Raw genomic sequence first — 21,919 nt, 5'->3', positions numbered from 1 at the left:
GTCCCTCTCTCACACACAAACTGATCCACAGGAACCAGGTGTACCCCACTTCTCCAGAGAGGGAGCCTGTTCCTCTTCTCTGTCTCTCCGGCTCCCCTCCCTCCCTCTGTGGGTTTGATGGGTGTGTGGAAGGGGAGGGAGAGGGAACAGAGAAATTGTCAGTTGTGCTGCCGAATCCCTGCCTCCCCTGATCTCCAGGCTGGTGGGAAAGTTTGAATCTGTTGCTATTTTCTAGCTGTTATCGCAGCTTCTTATCGCTAAGCTCTTGTCTACATGCCTACTTTTGGATAGTCCAGGGTCTCTCTCTTGGAAGGCTTGGCGGGGGGACGGGACTTCTATATATATAGATATAGTTGTTTTTTTTTAATTTACTGGATAAATGAGAAGGATCAAGAAAAGGTTTATTGTTCAGACGCTGAAAGAAGTTTAATTTGAGTGCAATGATCAAATAATTACTCATCTAATGGTGATTTGTGCTGACCCATGTCTCTCTGCTTCCTGAAGCAAATGTTTCACATGCCGTTCCTCTAGCAGCTTTTTATCCATGCGGTGCCATTGTTCATTGGATGGTGCTTTATTTTATTGAATATCTTGGGGTGTGTGGAGTAGAGTACAGTAACGCCTAGGAGATTAATTTGGCATGGGGGGGGGAGAGAAGGCAGACTTGGTGCATTCACTGTCACATGTTGAGTTAAAATATCAGCTGCATATCCTTGCCAGATGGTCAGTTTATAGCACAACAAGGAGTTGTTGCTGTTCATTTATTGCATGGGGTCCAGATGTGTATCTCAAAGGAGTACTTCTGTTGCAGGAATATCACATTTCCCTAGCATCTGCCATTGTAATGCCAGTCCTGGGGGCTATGCTGTGCTTTCCTTAGAAAGCAGGGCTGTTGTAATCTGAAAGCACTTTTTGGGATTTGGTCACACATGTGATGGACACCTGTTGATGGTGTCTGCACTGTCATGAAAGATGAGCCCCACAGCTTTCTCCTGCCCGCCCCCCACCATGTGGCTGCCCCTGCTCAGACCACAAAGCTGTGACCCACACAGGTGCTGTAAACTAAGCAGTCCCTCTCTCCCTTTCACATTGCGTGTCTGTCTCTGACTTTGACACTTTGGGTGCTCCCAGGGTTCTGAATACTGTATCAGTGGCTGGAAACTGCAGAAGGGAAAGGTCTCTTCTGCTTGGGTCCTGCTTGCATGTTTCCCACAGGCATCTTATTTGCCACTGAGAACAGGATGCTGTGCTAGATGGGCCGTTGGCCTGATCCAGCAGATCTCTTCATATGTTCTTATTTTCCCTATTGAATCCCTATGGGAGGGATTCAAGTGCATGCTGGAAATTTAGCTTTGTGCAATTAAAGAGGAGTAATGTGCTCTTTCACACTAGCACAACAAATCAACTTTAAAAACAGGACAAAAGCACTGAACTTTTGCAGCTGAGAAAGTGATGGAGAAGTGCATGGAAAAGTATCGGATGAACAAATAAAGAACAGGAAGACTTGCATATGCCCCACAAGCAAATCAGAATGAATACCCATTATATAACAGAACCACCCTGGAAACAAATAAGAAATAATGCTTAATGAAGTTCATACATAGTCTAACTACCATAAAAGCTTTCTGCAAGCAATTCCCAAGAAAGTTTACATTCCTTTGTCTGTGGTCTGTCTCCCCCCACCCCCACCTGCCCCGGCACCTTGCAACCTCACCTTGAGGTGGAAGGTGCTTCATCCAGCCTTTTAAAGTGGAAAGGGGTGAAGCTCTCTTCTCCTTTCCCTGCCCTCCAGGATCAGTGAACTGGACCTCGCACTATTGCCTTTGAAATGGGACTTGCACGGCTATAATAATGATTGGAGCCGCAGCTCGTACAGCAACACAATCCTATACATGTCAAAAGTAAGCTCCATTAATGCTAGAGCAATCTCAGTGCAGGAAAGGGATGCTTTTAACAGATCATCTGGATAAACCCAGAGAGAGACAGAGGCCAGACTTGATGGAGCAATAGCTGGAGTGCTTAATCCCTATTAATACTTTATTGTTGCATTGACCTTGCAACAAGACTGTGAGGGGAAATGAGCAGGAAAACACCCAGGAGAGGTTGCAGTGAACTCATTGGGAGCTGAACCACTGGCCTTTCAACCCCAGTGCCTCTAATCCTTCTGCTTTGTTGGCCTTCATGTGTCTGGAGATCCCAGCCCTCTTCCCAAGACTGGTAACTGAAGGTCTTTGCATGAGGCAGTGGGAGACCCGCTCACCCAAGATCATTCTGGCACTATGACTACTGAGGATGGAGGGGGGTGGGAATCACCTTGTAGTCACCTGGCTGCTATACTACTCCAGGACCAGAAGCCTCCAATATTGGTTGCTGGGGATCAGCTGTGGGAGCAAGCTATTGCCCTAAAGCTCTGATCATGGGTTTTCCAGGGGCATCAGGACACTGTGGGAAACAGGATGGTAGACTAGGTGGACCTTTAATCTAATCCAGAATGGGTCTTCTCATGGTTTTATGACTCCAAAATGAAACACATTTTGTGAAGCTGACTGGTTACATCTCTTTCCTGAATGGGCAATGCTGTAGCTTAGAGACTAAGAACAGGAACGGTAAAGCCAGGATGCCTGCAGTTCAGCCAGGAGCTCAGTTGAGTAGAATTGGACAAGCCCATCTTTTTTTGACTTGATGGAGCTGCTTCTCCCAAAATCACAATGAGGTCATCTGCTGAAGGCTATCTCTGTGAACCCCTACCAGAGGCAATGAGAGCAGTGATGGGAAGGGAGCTCATTTTCTCCTTGTGCAGCACCTTCCCAAGGGAGGGTTTCCTGGGGCCTGTGATCCTTTCTCTACCAGGCAAAAGCCTTTTTTAAAAAATTATCCCAGAACTTTGAAACATCTAAAGCTTTAAAATTCTTCAAATCTGCTGCTGTTCATTAACTGCTGCCATCAGTTTATATATAGATATATAGATATATAGGGTGTGTGTGTGTGTGTGTGTGTGTGTGTGTATGTATATGTATATGTATATATATAATTATTTTCTTTTTTAACACAATATTTCAAACATTCAAACCTTCATTTCACAATTTTGACCAAGATTCATACTGGATATTGTACCCAAAGTCTATAGCCCATTTTGTCATCACTTCTTTAATTTATCCATCTTTTGTGTGCCATTCTAACAACAAGTTATACATCTTTGACAACAATTCGGTTTGAAATCTGGATTTTTTGTTTTCAAAACCAGTATTTCTTTTGGCTACACTAAATATATTGTTTACTTGATGATATTGCAACCAACCAGTAAATACTTCCCCTATTTGATCATATGGTTTAAGTCAGGCTTCCTCAACCTCAGCCCTCCAGATGTTTTTGGCCTACAACTCCCATGATCCCAAGCAAGCAGGACCAGTGGTCAGGGATAATGGGAATTGTAGTCTCAAAACATCTGGAGGGCCGAGGTTGGGGAAGTCTGCTTTAAGTTCATCATTTGTTTTTTTTTAATGTCACTTCTTGTATATTTTTACATTGCATGCTCCCCTGAAATCTTATAGCAAAGGGCGGTTATGTACAAATCCAAGGTGGAGGAACATGTGGTCCTCCTAAAGTTACTGGACTACAGCTCCCATCATCCCTGAGTTACTGGACTACAGCTCCCATCATCCCTGACCACTGAACCATGGCTAAATAGCCTGGGATGATGGGATCAGTGAGTGTAACTGAGGAGTTCGTGAGCATTAAGGGGCACTACATCCATGCTAAACAACACTGAAGATGCCTTCTAAGGGTCCGTCCACACTGCTGCTGCTCCCGTTCCTAGAAAGCATGGCTGCGGAAGACATGATTGTCTCTTGTTATGGTTCAGTGATAAACTGCAGGTTTTCCTGGGGGAAAGTGGTGGTGCAAACTGGATGATGGAACTCTTCCTTGAGCGCAGGGAACCTCCAGCCAGCGCAGAGATGCAACAAGTTCTTTGTGAGTTATCTCCCATCCCTGCCTGCCAGCCCTGTAAAGCATCCAACACGGACTCAGCTGTCTCTCAGAGGTGGTAATTAGACACACGGGGTAACTGATGAGCTAAATATGAACCTGACATCCTCCTCAAAATGGCTATTTCAAGGATTTGTCAGGGAATTATCTCAGCTGCCTTGAGCCTGAACGAGTTGACGGACAGCCCACACATTTTAGTATGTCGCTCCCTCTGTTCATGGCGCGTTTGGGAGAAAGAAAAGAGAGTTGGCGATCCAAAGTTCCTTTGTGTGAGTTTACAAAGAGACTGTGGCAAAGTCAAAAACTTGACACTGGCGTTCACAAAGCTGGAAACATTCTTACTATTTATTGTGGAACTGCTGTATGTAACCTCTAATGCAAAATTTGAGCTTTAGCTTTAAAAACAAAACATGCTTTCAGGGTAAAAATGTGTTTCCTTTGCATTGAAAGCATGAAAGCACGTGGGTAATTTCTGTTAAATTTTGAAACGAGAAAGGGAGTTTCTGGTTAGCACACATTGTACTTCCTAAATTGGTGTAGTTCCTTTCCTGTTTCTGTTATCCCTAAAAAAACCTCATTTGTTCTCTACTATCCTACTGACCTTTATTCTGTGAATTCTATGAATTTTTCATTTCATGTTACAGGGAACTGTAATTCACAATTGCTTCAGTTATTTGGGGGAAGGGGAAAAAAGCAAAACAAATTGGTCACAAATTTAAACCAAGCAAGCCTATGCAGATCCAAATACCATGCAGTCTGTTGCAGAATTCTTGTTTTTCAGAATTCCTGTATTTCAGAAAACCTGGGGTGATGGATAATTTTTCACACAGCATTTCAGATCTAACACTTTCATGCAGCATATCTGATCTGCTGAGCAGAGTCTTTCTTGGCCGATAGCAGCAGGGGATCTCATACAAAAGACCCAAGATTGTCAGGGCTTATGGAGAGGGGAGGAAGACCCCAAACTAGGATTTGGGATCCATAGGAGATCTGCTGGGGTATGTGGCTATATGTAATGGTCTATTGAGTGAAGTACCTCATTGACTTGGCCCAGTTCAATCCCAGACTAATCCTAGTATTGTCTACTCTGGCAGGAAGCAGCTCTCCAGGAGTTCAAGTGGAGAGGACCTGACTACCTGCTTCTTTTAGCTGGAGATACCAGGAACTGGCCAGGGTCCTCCTGCCTGCCTGCACCAAGTGTGTGCTTTTACCCCCATGAGCAATGGTTCCTTCCTTGAGATACGTATGCTGGAGCTTTTGCAGGGCATGATCTGAGCTACATGTGTGCCTCTTGCATACTAACTACACACACACACACACACACACACACACACCTGTGCACACCTGGTATTTTTTTTTTATCTGTTAATGGAAGTGAGGTGGCGAGAACCAGTTAGTATCTGCACAGTGAAACTTTGTCGCATCATCTCAGATTTGCGCAAGTTCTTCCTTACAGTAGTTTTCAAAAAGAGAGAGAAATCCTTCCTTGTTATCAAAAAAGGCGGGGGGGGGGAGGGAGGGAGCCCCAGTTAATCGTCTAAGCGGAGTATCTGGGAAGTGAGTGGGTTTCTGGGCTCATCCGCTCTCTGTAAAGCCAGCCTTCAGTAATTCAGTTTTAAAGCATGAAAAAAGGGAGTTGATGAAATTCCACTATCAGCACTGAACCAATATGCAAAATATCTCGCCGAAAATCAAATAGCTATTATGTTTTCATTTCCATTTCAGCGTATTTGCTTAATGAAGAATAGACAGATCAGGCCGACTGAGGGAGCCTGCGTGAGGTGATAACTCCGCTAGGCTTCCAGCAATCCCGCAGAAATGAGGCTCTGTTTGCTGCCTTGGCTTCTCTCTCTTCTCTTCCATCACCCCCCCCCCCCAGTTTTCTTTCTTTTTTCCTTCCCCCCCTCCCTTCTGCCTTTTTTTTAAAAAAAAAATCTACTAGCTCAGTTAACCCACACTGCTTGGCATGGGAAAGCTGATGGCATGTTTCTGGCTATCAGTGTTCTGCAAGAGTAAAGTATAGTTCAAAAACTATAAAAAGGTAAAGGTACCCCTGACTGTTAGGTCCAGTCGTGGCCGACTCTGGGGTTGCGGCGCTCATCTCGCTTTACTGGCCGAGGGAGCTGGTGTTTGTCCACAGACAGCTTCCTGGTCATGTGGCCAGCACGACTAAGCCGTTTCTTGTGAACCAGAGCAGCGCACGGAAACGCCGTTTACCTTCCCACAGGAGCGGTACCTATTTATCTACTTGCATTTTGCCGTGCTTTCGAACTGCTAGGTGGGCAGGAGCTGAGACCGAACAACGGGAGCTCACCCCGTCTCAGGGATTCGAACCTCCGACCTTCTGATCGGCAAGCCCTAGGCTCTGTTGTTTAGACCACAGTGCCACCTGCGTCCCTCAAAAACTATAGTATGCTTTTATTTCCCTTTTTTGAGAAAAAGAGGGAGGGGGGATGTGTGCAATAGCTAATATTTAATTTGTAGGTTGGTGTTCAGCTCTCCCCGGGGTAGCATCCCTTCTGCCCAAGAAGTTCTGTCTGCAAGCCCTGCGAAGAGAGTCGCTAAAATAGCTCATTTATGTGGAGTTGTCTCCTGTCTGTATTACAGTCGAGTCACTGAAGTCATCACCATTCCCCACTGGTGACTGGATTAGATCAAAGGTGCAGGGCTCCGTTTCCCACAGCAGCCATCAAGATGCCTCCTGGAAGCCCACAAGCAGGCGTGGAAGTGATTTCCCTCCTGTAGTTGCTCCTGAATGCAGAGCCCTCAGATGATTGTAGTGGCTGGTGAGATTGCAGTATGGCACAGGGATTAGAGTGCTGGACTCGGATTGGAGAGATCCAGGATCAAAACACCAGTTTGCCGTGAAGCTCGCTAGCTATCCTTGAGCCACTTGCCCCCCTCATCCTGCCCCACCGTCTGCCTCACCTACCTTGTAGGGTTGTAGTGCAGATAAAACTGTCTTGGTGGCAATTGTGATGTGACTTCCTTTTGTCTGTGTTGAACCTCCTTCCGGTCAGTTTCCTTAGACAGTAGCCCTAAATTCTCATAATAAGAAGGAGAAAAACTTTGCCCTGTCCGTTTCACCACACCACAAAGCCCACCTCCCCTTCGCTCAGTGTATAAGAAGCCTCCAGCCTTTCTTCATAGGCAAGCAACTCCAGTTCCTGGAAACCACAGGAGGGGAGAATGCTCTTGAACCCGGGTCCTGCTTGTGGGTTTCCCATGGGCATGTGGGTGGCTACTGTGTGAGAACAAGATGCTGAATCAGCAGGCTCCTTTTATGCTCTCTAGGCCCTTGGTCATTTTAGTCACCCTTTTCCAGCTCCACAGTGTCCTTTTTAAGAATTAAGAGTTTGGGGCACAGGAATTGAGATAGAAGGGTTCTCTTGGAAGGAGCCCCCATAACCGTGGCTCATTTTACAGGCTTAAGATCACTAGGATTTGGATGCCCACAGTGAAGTTATGTCAGGTCCAAGTAAATGTGTTCCGAAAAACTTGAGCTTTTCATATTTAGTACGGATTACATTATTGAATTCTTTTTAAAAAATGTGTAGCCCACCCTGCATCTTGAAATCCCCTGGTGGGAAATAATAAAAGCAATACTCTGTTCAACAGCTTCTTTTTCCTCCTCTTTCTGTCCCTCTTCTTCTCTTCCCTGACCCCCAAAATATCTGGAGGTTTTATCCAACCCTCCTGGAACCCAAGATTTCCACAAGCATTGTGCACATATTTTCAAGGTTGCCTCCTTGGCCAGAAGGACCAGAAGCTTGTTTTTATTATTACCCAATTAATCATAATACAGTGGTACCTTGGTTTAAGAACAGCTTAGTTTATGAACAACCTGGATTAAGAACACTGCAAACCCGGAAGTAGGTGTTTTGGTTTGTGAACTTTACCTTGGAAGCAGAACATGTTGAGTGTGTTCCATTTGCAAATTGAGTCCCTCGCTGCTATGGGAAAGCATGCCTTGGTTTAAGAACGGACTTCCGGAATGGATCAAGTTTGTAAACCGAGGTACCCCTGTAAATACAGGGGTACCTCAGGTTACATACGCTTTAGGTTACAGACTCCGCTAACCCTGAAATAGTGCTTCAGGTTAAGAACTTTGCTTCAGGATGAGAACAGAAATTGTGCTGCGGCAGCAGGAGGCCCCATTAGCTAAAGTGGTGCTTCAGGATAAGAACAGTTTCAGAATGGACCTCCGGAACGAATTAAGTACTTAACCCGAGGTACCACTGTAATAATAATGGAATCTTAGGTTTCTCAGGTGGTTGTGCTGTGCCGCACATCAAGCTCGTTCAGGGCACATAAATACATACAGCCTCGCTAATGCAATGGACACCTGCCTCAGTGTTGATTGTTTTCTGGGGGCCTCTAAAAAAGAGAAGAGGTCTTACACCATTGCAGGGGTCAGTCTGCCCTTCCTGGGAGCTGGCAAGTGCTGCTGCTGGGGGTCCAACACCCGCCTTCACCCTGAAAAGGCAAACATTTCAGCAACAAAGGAGAAGTGGGCTGGCACGGGGGGGGGAGGGGCGGGCGTTGCATGCGGTGCATTTCCCCAGACCTCAGCCACTCTCTATGACTCTAGGCATGTATATTTACGCTGGGAGAACAAAGGGCCCATAATCTATACAAAGCAGACAACAATGAGCGTGAATAAAGAGGCTGCCGGAGAAGGGAAGGCAATTTATTCTAATTCTACTAATTTCAGTTCCAGCACAATTAAAAAGGCTCTGATAATATTCAGAAACAATCGCCGGCTAACAAATCGTTTCTCTCGCTGTAAATGAAACATCGTTAGGCTAATTTTTTCTTTCACGCCTTCACGGCTCTCGGGTTCTGATAAAGTTAACCCCCTCCTCTTCCATCTCCTCTCTCCCCCCCCCCCCCACGCACACACAGAAACTTATTTCACCCAGATGAATAAGGCCGGAGCGCGCGAGAGAAAGGCCAGAGAATGGCAGACTTTGAACCACACAGAAAACCCGCTGGCTTCTCTCGTTCGTTACTGTATTGCCCTCTTGGCAAATAGGGCTGGCCCAGATGTTTGGGCAGTGTCAGCATTGGCCATGGGGTGCACAATTAATAAAGGGGTTCATCATGCAAGCTGCTGGTGTGAAGCAGCCGTACACGCAAAAATTCTCAGATGTGTCCAGGTGTACTTTTGGTGGGGAGTGGGAGTGGGGAGAGTGGCTTCCCACCACCCTTCATACTATCAAGAACATTTGGGCATGGACAAATCTCTCAAGGTCAGTTTCTAATTTCCCCAGTCTTTAGTTCAGCTGCCCACATTTTCTGCATTGCATTTAAAAAATGAAGAAAAAGAAGAAGAAGAATCCTCCTGAAAATTCATGAATAATTTGGATCACATTTCTCTTAATCTACACATTTAGGGAATTTCCTCTAACAGAATGTACTGGCATGCGTTATTTTTGTTACTAATTGCATTTTTGCTCACATTTTTTGCATTTGTTTCCCCCCCAATATTTGGAGAAGTGCAAATTTAGGAGAGTAGTTCACATATTTTGGTGGGGAAGAACACAACTCCCCCACCCCCCAGTCTCTAAAAAAAAACCCTTAAGGCAGCTGTGCCAAGGAGAGCCTAGGGGAGAGTTTCTGCCCTATTCTTCCAATTCATTGCCCCAGATATGCACGCAGCAGGCACCAGTCCCCAATAGCATCTCCCAAGTAGAGCTGGGGGAAGGATTCCCTGCCTGAAACTCTGGAAAGCTGCTGCCAGTCAGTGTAGACAGTATTGAACTGGATAGACCACTGGTTTTATTTGGTATAATGCAGCCCCTTAAAGTCACACCTTTGGGTTTTGGGGAGGCATATGGAGCATTTGAATTTCTATTGCCGCTACTGTTTTTATTTGTAATTAAAGTCTGTAAGTTGTTTTATGCATGTTTGATTTTGGTTTACATTGCCCATGGTTCCACTCTGGGAGGCAGCTTAAAAAGATTTCAGATGAATAGGAGGACGATGCTACGTCTGAGCCATGACAGATCTTGGGAATTCTAGCACAAAGCTTTTCTGTGTCCTTAATCTCCCAGTACTCCACCTCATTTTCTGTCCCCGAGTTCTAGTATTATGAGCGCTGGAGAAAAATATTCCTGTTTTCCTGGTGAGTAACATGGAGCCTAAGCAATTAGCACAAGGGCAGTCACGGCCGAGAGATTTACTTGCTGCTGTTAAATTATTGCGACTCAATGCACTATAAATCACCCAGGGAACACATTCTGCCTTCTGCCCACCACATCCCTAGACAATTTTATGCTTGCGCCCTGGTATACCTCTAGAGATAACTTTTTCTCCTCCTTTTCCAAACGAGCATGCAACCAAAATCCACCCATATGTGACAGAAGAGGCTGCTGTTTATTGCCAATATCTTCTCAATGCGCTATTGATTTGCCAGGAGACCTCAAACTCTGTGGATCGTTAATTGCACTGTTCTTCGTGCTTAAAAAAACAAATGTAGCATGTTATTTGAGCGTCTCTTTTCAGTTGGGCTGGTGGAATGCCTGCATAATTTCTGACCTAGTTTTGCTCTTGCAGGCACCTTTGGTGAGATGGAAGAAGGGGACGAAGTTCCTTTGGAGGACCACAGCCATTCGGAAAAGGAGGGAGGCGCTTCTGACCGCGAAGGCTCCGTGGAAGGTGATTTGTCCAGCTCTCCTTGCAGCGAAAGTAAGTTCCTTTCTTGTGCTGTGCCTTAACTTGCAGGTGGTGTTGGGGTCCAGCTCCCATCAGCCACAAGCCAGTGGGGCCAATGGTCAGGGATGAAGGGAGTTGTGGTCCAGCAACACCTGTGAGGCTGCAGGTCCCTCCCCCCCTGCTCTGATAGGTAAAAGGATTGCTGTGGTCGTTCTGTAGAGAAGGAAAGGCAATCTGCCCATGCTCAGAGGTGCAGTCTTTTATTACTCCTGTTTCTCATATGGGAACAGAAAAGGATGCAGTCCAGTGGTAGTGCCATGGCTCAGCGGTAGAGCATGTGCTTTGCACACAGGAGGTCCCAGGTTCAATCCTCAGCATCTCCAGATAGAGGTGGGGATCCTGGAGAACTGCTGCCAGTCAGTGCAGGCAATATTGGGCCAGATGGACCAAGGGTATGACTCTGTGTAAGGCAGTTTCCTGTGTTCTTCCACTGTCTGCAATCATACTTAGGGTTTGTAACATTAGCAAAGCAGATTGTGCACGTTAACTTGGAATCCTTACAAGAGACTTGTAAGATAGGTCATTACTATTGTCCCCATACTGCAGATGAACAGCCTACCCTAAAGGCTGCTCACGGCTTCGTGGGAGAGGCAAGGCTTCATCTGGGGATTTCGTAGCTCTGCTTCTTATAGCCTCTGTGCTGCTGCTGCTGTTGCAACAGCAGCTCCCTGCTCTGGCTCAAATTTCAATCAATAAATTCTGCTCTCTCTCCACAGCAATTTGTAATCTAATTAAGGGTCTGAGTTTCTTGCTACCGCGCCTTGAAAGACTGCAGACCTTGCTAGGTAAATGCTGACCTAGAAATGCAAAACACACACACCCCGCTTCTGTCTCCCAGCTTTTTAGAAACATGAGTTGGCCCAAACAATAGTCACTGTCTTATTTTTCCATAGAAGCAGCAGGAATATTGAGGCTGTAATACTATGTGTGCTTACATGAGAGAAAAAGTCCCTAGAAAAGAGCAAGATTAACTACTGAGTGTTAATGTCGACAAGATCTAATTGGACAACCTCTACCTCTCCACACCTCCCTCCCCCTCCTCTCTCGTTTATTTATCTATAAAGACATTTTTATTATTTTAGACTATTTTATAAATGGTTAAATGTTACAATTGAAAATAGAATTTAAAAACACATTTCTCAAAAGGAAATCAGATAACTGCCCATGAGTCAACTCATCCTTCTGGAGAAGGCTAGACAAATAAGAAAAGTTTGTGGCACCCAACAAAATGTGTGTAAATGTTTGAATGTTACAAAATAGCTTAGCAGCATGCAGCAGGAAAAATACAATTGAAAACAGAATTTAAGAACACATTTTTCAAAACAAAGAAATCCGATAACTGCCTATGAGTCAACTCATACTTCTGGGGAAAGTTGGACAGATAAAAACTGTTTCTGGCACCCAACGAAGTGTGTAGAGTGTTGGAGGCTGTGTTAAGGCCCCGTCTGTGCTAAACATTTAAAGTTAAGAGGCCTCTGTTGCCCTCACAGAGCTACAGTTCCCAGATTCCTGAACCCATTAAACCACTCTAGGAGCTGTAGCTCTGTGAAGGAAACAGGGGTCTCCTCTCAGCACCAAACAGGCAAACTACAGTTCCTGGGGTTCTTTGGGGGAAGCCATGACTGTTTCAAGTGGTATGATAGTGTTTTGAAAATACAGTGCCTGCGGTGACTACCTCCCAATGCATAATGTGTGCTCTGCCAGGTAGGGCTGCCATGTGTCCTCTTTATCCAGGACATGTTCTCCTTTTCAAGGGTAAAATTTAAGACAAATTGCATCTGTTTGCTTTGAATGGCCGTCATGTGTCCTCTTTTTTGCTCTTCAATATAATGGCAACCCTACCCAGGTAATGTGCTCCTGTGCCTTTTAGGCCATAACAGGGTTCCCTAAAAAAAGAATATGTCATAGAACCCAACTTGGATGATGGTTATTATATTATATACTTTTTTCTTTTCATTCCCCCCCCCCCGCCCCGGTTTCTTTTCTTACTTATTTGTTGCATTTATATGGCAAGGCACCCAATGGCGTTTTAAAGCACTAAAACAAATGATATAACATGTAAAGTTGGCTGCAGGGGATAGAGGGCAGTCCGACTGAAGTAGGCCCTGATGTTGTGTGTGCCTCCTTCGCTCGCCTCTTCTTCCTCCTCGCAGGGCAAAAACAGGCAGAAAGGGCCTGCTTCATATTCCTGCCAACCGGTTCCCATTTGGTAGTGGGACATAACCTAGAGGCCTAAGTTGTGTGTTTTGGTTTCATTTTCTGCTTCTTAAATGGTGGGTGTGCTTGGGTCCTAAGTAGAGAGTCAGCAAATTTCTAAAGCTGTTTTCTTTATATATTTATATATAATAAAAAAGGGAGCATAAATAGTAATATTCATAATTTGATTATCTCCCTGATAAATGTCAGGCATTATTTGGTGACCCTTGGCCATCTAATCTTTCCTCTTTCATGCACACGTATGCACACACATTGAGCGTTGAGCCCTTGTGGTGTAGTGATTAAGAGCAGTGGACTCGTAATCTGGTGAACCGGGTTCGATTCCCTGCTCCTCCACATGCAGCTGCTGGGTGACCTTGGGCTAGTCACACTTCTTTGAAGTCTCTCAGCCCCACTCACCTCACAGAGTGTGGAAGGGAAAGGAGAATGTTAGCCGCTTTGAGACTCCTTAGGGTAGTGATAAAGTGGGATATCAAATCCAAACTCTTCTCCTTCTCCTTCTCCTCCTTCTTCTCCCACCCCCCTGACACATTAACTGCCATGGTCCACGCACAACTGCATAGATGTCTATTAGGAAGCTATTCATCTCTGAGGGACTTGCAGGATGTTTGGGACCTGGGGCAGGGGCAGTGAGGCAGTTTGTGGGTGGGTGGGAAGCCAAGTGTTTTGTGCAATGGCAGACTTTGACCCACCGAGCTAGTCTGTAGAAAAGGAAGCAAGAGATTCCTTTATCTGATTTTTAAGGCTCTCTACAAGAGCCTCAGGCTGAGGGGTGTGGGGTTGCAGGGGGGGGGGGAGGTTAGGGAGAGCAGAGAGCTCTGAAAGCTCCAGCCTGAACAGTGCACCTGGCACTAGCGCGTCGTGATAAAAGGAGGCGATAGCGCATGATAACGCACCGGCTGCAATAACTGCTGCTCCTGTGGCGCATAGCAAAAAGCTTTCAGCGCGATGGATAACAATCAATATGCCAGCCACTTTGATTTATAGCCAAAAATAATGGGACTTTTATACCCGGCGATTGATTTATTTGATGTTAATCATCCACCCCACCCCCCCATTCCCGCCTTATCACCTGTATTAATAATCACCAATCGCCGGTGACGTCACCACCCCCAGGCGCCCTTTATGGCGCCAATCGATTGGGCCTTGGTTGTGGGGCCCTTTGTGGCGGTGGTTATTGGGGGCCTGGGTGCAAAGGCAAACATGCCCTCTGCCCACTAATCTTTCACGCTGTCTTATGCAGATAGGCTTATCGGCAGGATCTTGAACAGCAGTTAATGGGGAAAATAATTGTCATCAAGTTGCTATGAGTCTGCCACCGGGAGAGTTGGCCCAGGAAGTGAGTTCTCTTTCCCCACCCAATTTTCTTTTCTTTTTTTTTTCTTTTCGTCAGCCAGCTGGCGCTGGGAGAAGGCGGGTGGGAGGCCTGGAAAATAAGGAAGCCACTCTGAGCCCCCCAAATCATCCAGTCACGGTTGATGTTTGTATCACACAAGCTTAAAGTGAAGCATCCTGGGAGTGTTCTGGGATTGCCGGCTCAGTGAGCAATTCAGCAGAGGCTCTCTGTTATGTGCCCTTTCTACACGGGCTGCGTTAGGTTGGGGAATAGCCGTAGATTGGTGGAAGAGCTCATGCATTGCTTGCAGAAGGCCTCAGGTACAAACCCCGGCATCTCCCTGTAAGTGTGGGAGACTCTGGAAAACTGCTGCCAGTCAGTGTGGACAGTACTGAGAGATGTGGAGCAATTGGCCTGGCTTGATATTATGCACTTCGAATGACTTGAGAGAGAGCGTACCTGAGCAATTGGCATGCTCATTCTGATGGCTTATTTTGTTTTGTTTTGTTCTGTTCTGTTTTATCAAAAAGCATTCATTTTCTGGGAAGTTCTTTTTAATCTCTTTATAACAAGGTGTGATTGACCCTTCTGATATTTTAGTGCCGAAACAGCTTGATAGGTAATGGTACTGTACGACATCTTTATTTTCAGACTGCTTGATACTGATTTTATCTGCTCTTTTATTTTGTATTATCTTTTTCTTCTTACCTTTTTTCAAACTGTTGTTAGCTGACCTGGAGATTTTATGGAAAGGCAAGGTATAAATGTCGGCTGTGGCTTCTTCTCTTTTTTTAGGCTGCAAATAAGCTTGAAAATAGATCGAGAGTGGCTGGTAAAACCTGATATGCCCAAGTGAGTCTTAGCAAGAGAGGTAGTGATTAGCACTTTGCATAGCTCCTTATTCCTGCTTGTTGCCCCGCCTTCAATTTGAATAAATTTTAATTTGCACAATTCATTTGAATTTTAGGCTTTGCCTTTTCTTCACACAGAACACAAGCTTCTTGCATTATTAGAACTTCATTGAGATTTTTTTTTTTAAGTATTGAGCACCAGTGCAGCATAGTGGTTAGAGTGTCAGACTAGAACCTGGGAAAGCAGGGTTCACACCCCGCTCGGTCATGAAGCTCAGTGGGTGACCTTGGGCCAGTCCCTCTCCCTCTCATCCTAACCTACCTTACAGGGTTGTTGTGGGGATTAAATGAAAGAGGGGGAGAACCATGTATGCCACATTGAGCCCCTTGGAGAAAAAGGTGGGATATAAATGCCACAAATAAATAAAATATTGCAAAGTATGTCTGGTTTGTAGGCTCTATCTCCAAACATCAGGTACAGGGAAGATAATACACAGGAAGGGGTGCCAACTTAAATAAAATATTGGGGGGGGGGAGGTAAGCCATGCCCAACACAATCACAAGATGCAGCACACACACACCATTTGAATGGCAATGCCCATCAACTGGGGGGGGGCGAGCTCAAATATTTTATTGGGGGAGTTGAAGGGGCCTCGGCCCTTAGGAGTTGGCTGTTATGAGGATGAGTGATGAGGCAAGGACTGCAGCAGTCAGATTCATTATTATCTAGCAAGCAGCTCTGTATGTTGATTGTCACCTTGTGGGGTTTCCTGGCATCCTATTCACGTCTTTCTATCCCTGGTTGGGAGCCAGTTCAACATATTAAATATCATTATTATTCCTGGGCCTAGTTCTTAGACATCAGGTGAGAACCCAACCCATTCACTGAAGTCTAATTCTCCCAGACATTAGGTGAGGTGATAAACAATTCACTGGACCACTTCTGTCTTTGAAAGCTGAAGGGTGGGGGAAGCACAGCTCACATGGTCAAATGTTCTACTAGAATTAAAATGAAATAATTTCCTGCACTTAGAAAACAGTTGTCTCCAGAACACAAGCTAAGCTTGAATCCCTTCCTGCTGACACACCCTCTCCAGTATGCAGGGGCTGGTGTCATTTTGGATAGAAAGTGTCAGGGAACTGCCATCAGCTCAGAGGTGAGAGGTGGAAGGGCTGTTGTGTTATAGGGAACCTCTGAAAATCTTGCGAAGCAGTTCCTCCTCTGGCGAGGAGGGAAGTCCAGTGGAGAGGAATTAGTGGGAGCAGGGGATGCTAGGGAGAGCCTCAACACCGAGCCTGAGCAAACCGGAGGGGAGGGAAGTACCCCTTTGCCAGTGCCCATTCTGCGCAGTAGGTTGAGGTGCAGGGAAGGGAGGAGAAGGTTGGGGGTCACGCGACTGTTATGCTGGAGGAGGTATAAGGACCGCCCACTCCCAGATTCTGCTAGCGAGTGAGCCAGACATGAACTTGCGACGCTCCTCACTGTAAATAGGTTGCACTAATAATAAAGCCTGGAAAAGACAGGTCGGAGTCTTGCCTGTTTGCTCTCGAGCAACCACACCAGCACCTGACAGAAGGGGTATGGTATTGACCCATGTGCATCCCCACGTACAGCGTGAAATGGTACAGACCAGACTCAGTTCCATGCAGTACAATTATGTCCTGATCGTCCCACTTGCTGTGTGGGGGAGTTAGGTCTTTTGCTTTCTATCTCCAAAGAGCACTTTCTTAGCCATGGCGAACGCTCTGTTCATGATGCAGCTGTGTGAATGGCTGTCTTAAAGCTGGGTCATGTGACTTGGCTCATAAAAGCCTGGTGCACCTGAATGGCTGACCATATTTTCTTCACAGCCCTCAATGATTCTGAATGATGATTCAATGATTTCATTACTTCAATTTTCAGAGACTGAACTCAGAGAGAGCTTGGAGAGCCCAAAGGAGCCAGATAAACAAGAGATTCTGGAGAAGCCCCAGGAGCCGAAGCTTTGGAACGGGCCAGGTAAGTACCCCCGCTTCTGTCTTCCCTGCTAAACCAACCCAAACTCCCCTAAGTAATGAAAAAGATTTCATGCAGGTAGGGGCAGGCCTGTGCTGTTTCTGCTCTCATGGGGCTGGTATCTTAACTAAGTTCCAAACTGAGCACAGATCTCTCCAACCAAAATTGGTTTTCAAATGAAGGCAATCAATCAGAGACTTTTAATTCTTTCCCCCTTGATTGATTGACACCTTTTGGGGAATCCTGAAGGACAGTGTCTTTAAGAACGCGAAGACTTCTTCAATAATTTGAAGCAAAAATCGCCACGCTTAGGGGGAAAGTCCACCGTTAGTGTTTCCTTTCTACATCAAATGTGGGGATGTTACAGACAGAGCAGAGCTAAAAAGCTTCTGGAGGCTAGTAAGCTCATGGGCCCGGAGTATTGCAGAAAGCCGTGAGTTTTAGGAAAGCTGGATGCTGCTCATAGTCCCCCCCCCCTTTCTCACTGGACTTTCATCTGTAAACCAACAAGTCATGCAGAGAAACAATTGGGTGTGCCAGTCTCCATCTGTCAGTGGAAAAGTTTGTGAGTGTGTGATGAGCTGGCGAACAGCAGCTTGGTTATATATGATCTGGGGTGGAGGGGGATGGATGTGTATTTAGAGTGATAGGGAAGGATCCTTAGCTAAGCACCTGCTTTGCATAGACCCAGGTTCAATCCCGGGCATCTCCAGGTAGGGCTGGGAGAGAACCTTGCCTGAAACCTTAGAAAGCTATTGCCTGTCAGTTTAACTAATTCTGAGTTAGATGGGACCATGATTTGACTAAGTATCAGGGATAACTCCCCTGACAATGGAGGTAGAGCCTGGCCATTGTGGATTGCCTTTCTGTCCATGAATTTGCCTAATCTTCTTGTATCCAGGTTGGTGGCCATTACTGCCTTCTGTAGGAATGAGTTCCATAATTTAACAATGCACTCTGTGGAAAAAGTACTTCCTCTTCTCTGCCTTGCAGCCTCCCACCATTCAGCTTCATTGGAGCTCCATGAGTTCCAGTGTTACGAGAGGACGAGGGACATTTCTCCATCCATTTTCTCAATGCCATGCATCGTTTCATGAACTTCTATCATGTCGCCTCTTACTCACCTTCTCTCCAACCCAAAAAGTTTCCTCAGAGAAGAGTTGATCCCACCCCCTCAATCCTTTTGATTGCCCGTTTCCGAATGAAGCCAGTAAGCTTCCTCCTCCTTAGTGTTGCCCTTGCAGAACTCATCAAGGAAGAGGATGGGGATGGATCTAGAATGGGTTGGATCCAAATGGGCACCAGGCATCACGGTGTGTCACTGAGGATGGCAGCCTCTGTGATCTAGAATGGATCAAGGATGAGAAATCTAGTTCCATGTCTGTGAGACTGCCTCAGGTGTCTTAAAAAAAAAAAGTTCATCATTTCTTACTTATTTGTGGAGGGAGGGCCCTTTGTTGTTTTCTTATCCTTCCTCCTTTTCCAAGCACATCTCATAACTCCAGCTTTTGCTTTATGGCTTTTGCTACTTGAATTGAGAGGATGACCAAATTCATCCTAGCAAATCCACAAAGACACCCCACCCCACACATACACACAGCCTCTCTGTCACTTTGTAAAGAACTCCCAAGTCCAGACTGCCTTGAGTCTTCTCCCCCTCCCCACATGCCCTGAGTGCGAATCCCATCTCCCTCTGCAGCAGCAGTTGCTTGTGAGTATTATAATATTATTAAAAGGCTTTATACACCACCTTTCATTTCAAGAAGAAATACTAGGGTGGTTCAAAGAAATGAATAAAAGCCTAGCCAACAGCAAAATAACAAGAACAAAACCAATTCTAAAAATGCAGCTACCCATAATTAAAAGGCACAGTGAAGCAACAACATTATAACATCCATAATTAAAGTATATAATAAACAAGGCAAATTAAAGCAGTGTAACAATAAAGAGAAACCATTAAAGCAACAATGAAAGCAGGAGATTCAAGTCAGGAGATAGGAAAGTGAGAGTCGCTTCTAAAAGTGTTTGTCTGCTTACTTCTTCTCTTTCCCCTGCCCCAACACACACAGAGAAACACACACACACACACACACACACACACACACACACACACCACTCCCTGTTCAGGAAGGGAAATGTCTGTTCACAGCCAGGCTGATATCCCCAGCCCTTCCTAGATGTATTGGCCGGAAATATATCTGCAGGACTTCCCTCGCCACTACCTCCTCTGTCTCTTCCTTGGTTATCTGCTCTTTCCCACCCCAGACCTTTTGGCCTCGATGGACGGATGTGAGGCTGCTCTGCTCATCCTTGGCTGGCCACATGGCACAGCACCCCCTCCTTCCTCCCACCCACCCTGCCTATGCCTGCTCTGTCCACTGATGCTCTTCATTCATCTCAGAACAGCACAAGGGAGACTCAAGATGCCCAGATCCCTTTTGCCAACATACTAAGAGCAGAGTAATGGTTTATATTCAGCTTTGCTTACGGGACCCTTAACCTTGACTTTGTCCCTGGCTCAGCCCCAAGAACTGTGTTGTTGTTGTTGTCTTCTCAAGGGGTAGGATGCTCAGCTGATGGCACAACAACCAGATAAGACAAAGTACTCCTTCAACACTTTATATTGTTTCATTGGTAACGTAAGAGGAAAAATGACTATTACTCATACGTAATCTAAGCACCACCACAAGGGATCCTGATTAAGCGTTTAGCTATTTGATGCTGAATGTTATCTGATAATTCTCTTCTATCCTGTTTCCCCATTCTTTTTCGTAGAATCATAGACTGCTAAAGTTGGAAGGGACCACAATGGTCATCTAGTCCAACCCCCTGCAATGCAGGAATCTTTTGCCCAATGTGGGGCTCAAACCCAGGACCCTGAGATTGAGTCTCACGCTTTACTGACTGAGTAAATTTAAACCAATTCATGAACCAAGAACCTATACACTGACCGCTAACAATACACCTGTAATATGGTAAATATTAGTGCAAATTTATTATGGTTGTTGTGATATACAAATGACATGAGAAGACTTGGTCTGCTTATTTGTATCATTTATTATTCCTATGATCCTTGTTGATAAAACCCAACAGAAAGTTATTTAGAAAAAATGACGACAAGGTTCTCCTTCATGCAACACATACTTAAACTGGGGAACTCATTCCCACAGGAGGCAGTGCTGGCCACCAACTTGGCTGACTTTAAAAGAAGATTTGAGAAATTCATGGAGGATAAGGCAGTTAATGACCACAAGCTATGACAGCTATGTTCTGCCTCTCCACTGCTGGAGGCAGTACTGCTTCTGCGTGTCAGTTCCTGGAAACCACAAGAGGAGAAAGAGGAGAACAGTTTGTTGAGCCATTGGCCTGATCCAGCAAATTCTTATCATGTCCACATATATTAGGGGTGGTGAATAAATTTGATTTAGTTTGTTTTGATCCCTCCCTAATTTGTGCTTTCCAATATAATGCACAAACCAAAATTCACATTTCTCTGAATTTTGCAATGTAGTTCTCTAGCCAAGCAATATGTACAAAGATTTTTATACTAGTGTGCATAAAAATGCATGTATTGTTGAAAATAGCACATACTAAAATACATTATAATAGAGAGGATTGCTTTACAAAAATGTGCATATCAGGCAAAAGTCATACAAAAAGGTGAATGTTATATTATCCACATGAAGATATTGATGAATTTGCATGATGACTTTTTTTTAAATAGTAACTGATATAAAACGTGGAGAACTGAATTTAAAACTGGAAAAATGAGAAACTTGGAGAAACTTGAAATTGACCCATTCATCAATCCCTTACTCTTGGTTTATTTGTTATATTGATATTCTTCCTCTCCTCCAAGGAGCTCAATGCATCATCAAAGCCCCCCCCCCTTAAATCTGTGCAACAATTCTGTGAGATAGGTTAGGCTGAGAGAGTAGTAATTTGTCCATGATCATCCTGTGAATTTTGTCACCCAATAGGGATTTGAACTCAGACCCTCTAACCACTACACACTGCAGCACATTGCATCCAGCTGCACTGGTCCTCAGTCTTGTCTGCAGATGGTGGGTGATGATAGGACCAGCACATGAGGAACTGTGTACACATGGTCAGGATTGGAGCAACGTGGACACAGGATTTCACCCACATCTCTTCTTTTCTTGTGTTCCCCAGGGACAGCATATCTGTGTACTAGGAATTGAGAGGAATAGAGTGTACAGCTCTGGCTACCCTGCGTGCCTTAAGACCATGTCTAGGCTGAGTTGGGAGATGTGTATCAACCATGGCTCAGTGGTGGAGTGCACCTGATTGGTGTGCAGAAGGAGCTAAGCTCCGTACCCGAAGTGTTTATGAGATCTGGTGGCAGTGGATGGGACGAAGAAACCTTGTGAGAATCTGGAGAGCCACTGTCGGTCAGTGTAGACAATGCTGGGCTTGATGGACCAAGGGCCTGACTCAATGTAAGGCAGTTTTCTATGTTACGGTGCATAAAGCACCAGCCATGGTGTCATGGTTAGAGTGTCAGCAGTAGCACCCTGCAGACCAAGGTTCAAATCTCCACTCAGCCGTAAAGCTCACAGCATGACTTTGGGTCACTCACAGTCTCAGAAACATAGGAAGCTGCCTTATACTGAATGAAACCAATGGTCTGTGTAGCCCAAACTTATCCACACTGACTGGCAACAGTTCTGATGAGTTTCAGGCCGGGTTCTCTCCTAGCCCTGCTTGGAGATGCCTGGGATTGGACCAACGACCTTCTGCAGAACAGCCGTTCTACTACTGAGCTTACGGCTCTTGGTCTCTCAATTTGACCTA

At 45.4% G+C, this 21,919-nt stretch overlaps 1 protein-coding gene across 6 annotated transcripts in view; it reads left to right on the top strand.

Moving 5' to 3' along the window:
* Positions 1-21,919, top strand: part of ZFPM1 (zinc finger protein, FOG family member 1) — a 108,632-nt gene that overhangs the window by 43,845 nt on the left and 42,868 nt on the right. For 5 of the 6 annotated variants that reach the window (XM_083754511.1, XM_083754508.1, XM_083754507.1 and 2 more), the window contains exons 2-3: positions 10,546-10,677; positions 17,012-17,107. In XM_083754511.1, the coding sequence (XP_083610637.1) occupies positions 10,546-10,677; positions 17,012-17,107 (228 nt within the window). Of the gene's footprint in view, positions 1-10,545; positions 10,678-12,294; positions 12,409-17,011; positions 17,108-21,919 lie in introns of those variants that run through there. The other variant, XM_083754512.1, reaches the window with a different exon arrangement.

Source organism: Podarcis gaigeae (genome assembly GCF_964106915.1).
Source record: "Podarcis gaigeae genome assembly, chromosome: 8".
NCBI classification, from domain to species: domain Eukaryota; kingdom Metazoa; phylum Chordata; class Lepidosauria; order Squamata; family Lacertidae; genus Podarcis; species Podarcis gaigeae.
This window is presented reverse-complemented; position numbering and strand designations above follow the sequence as displayed.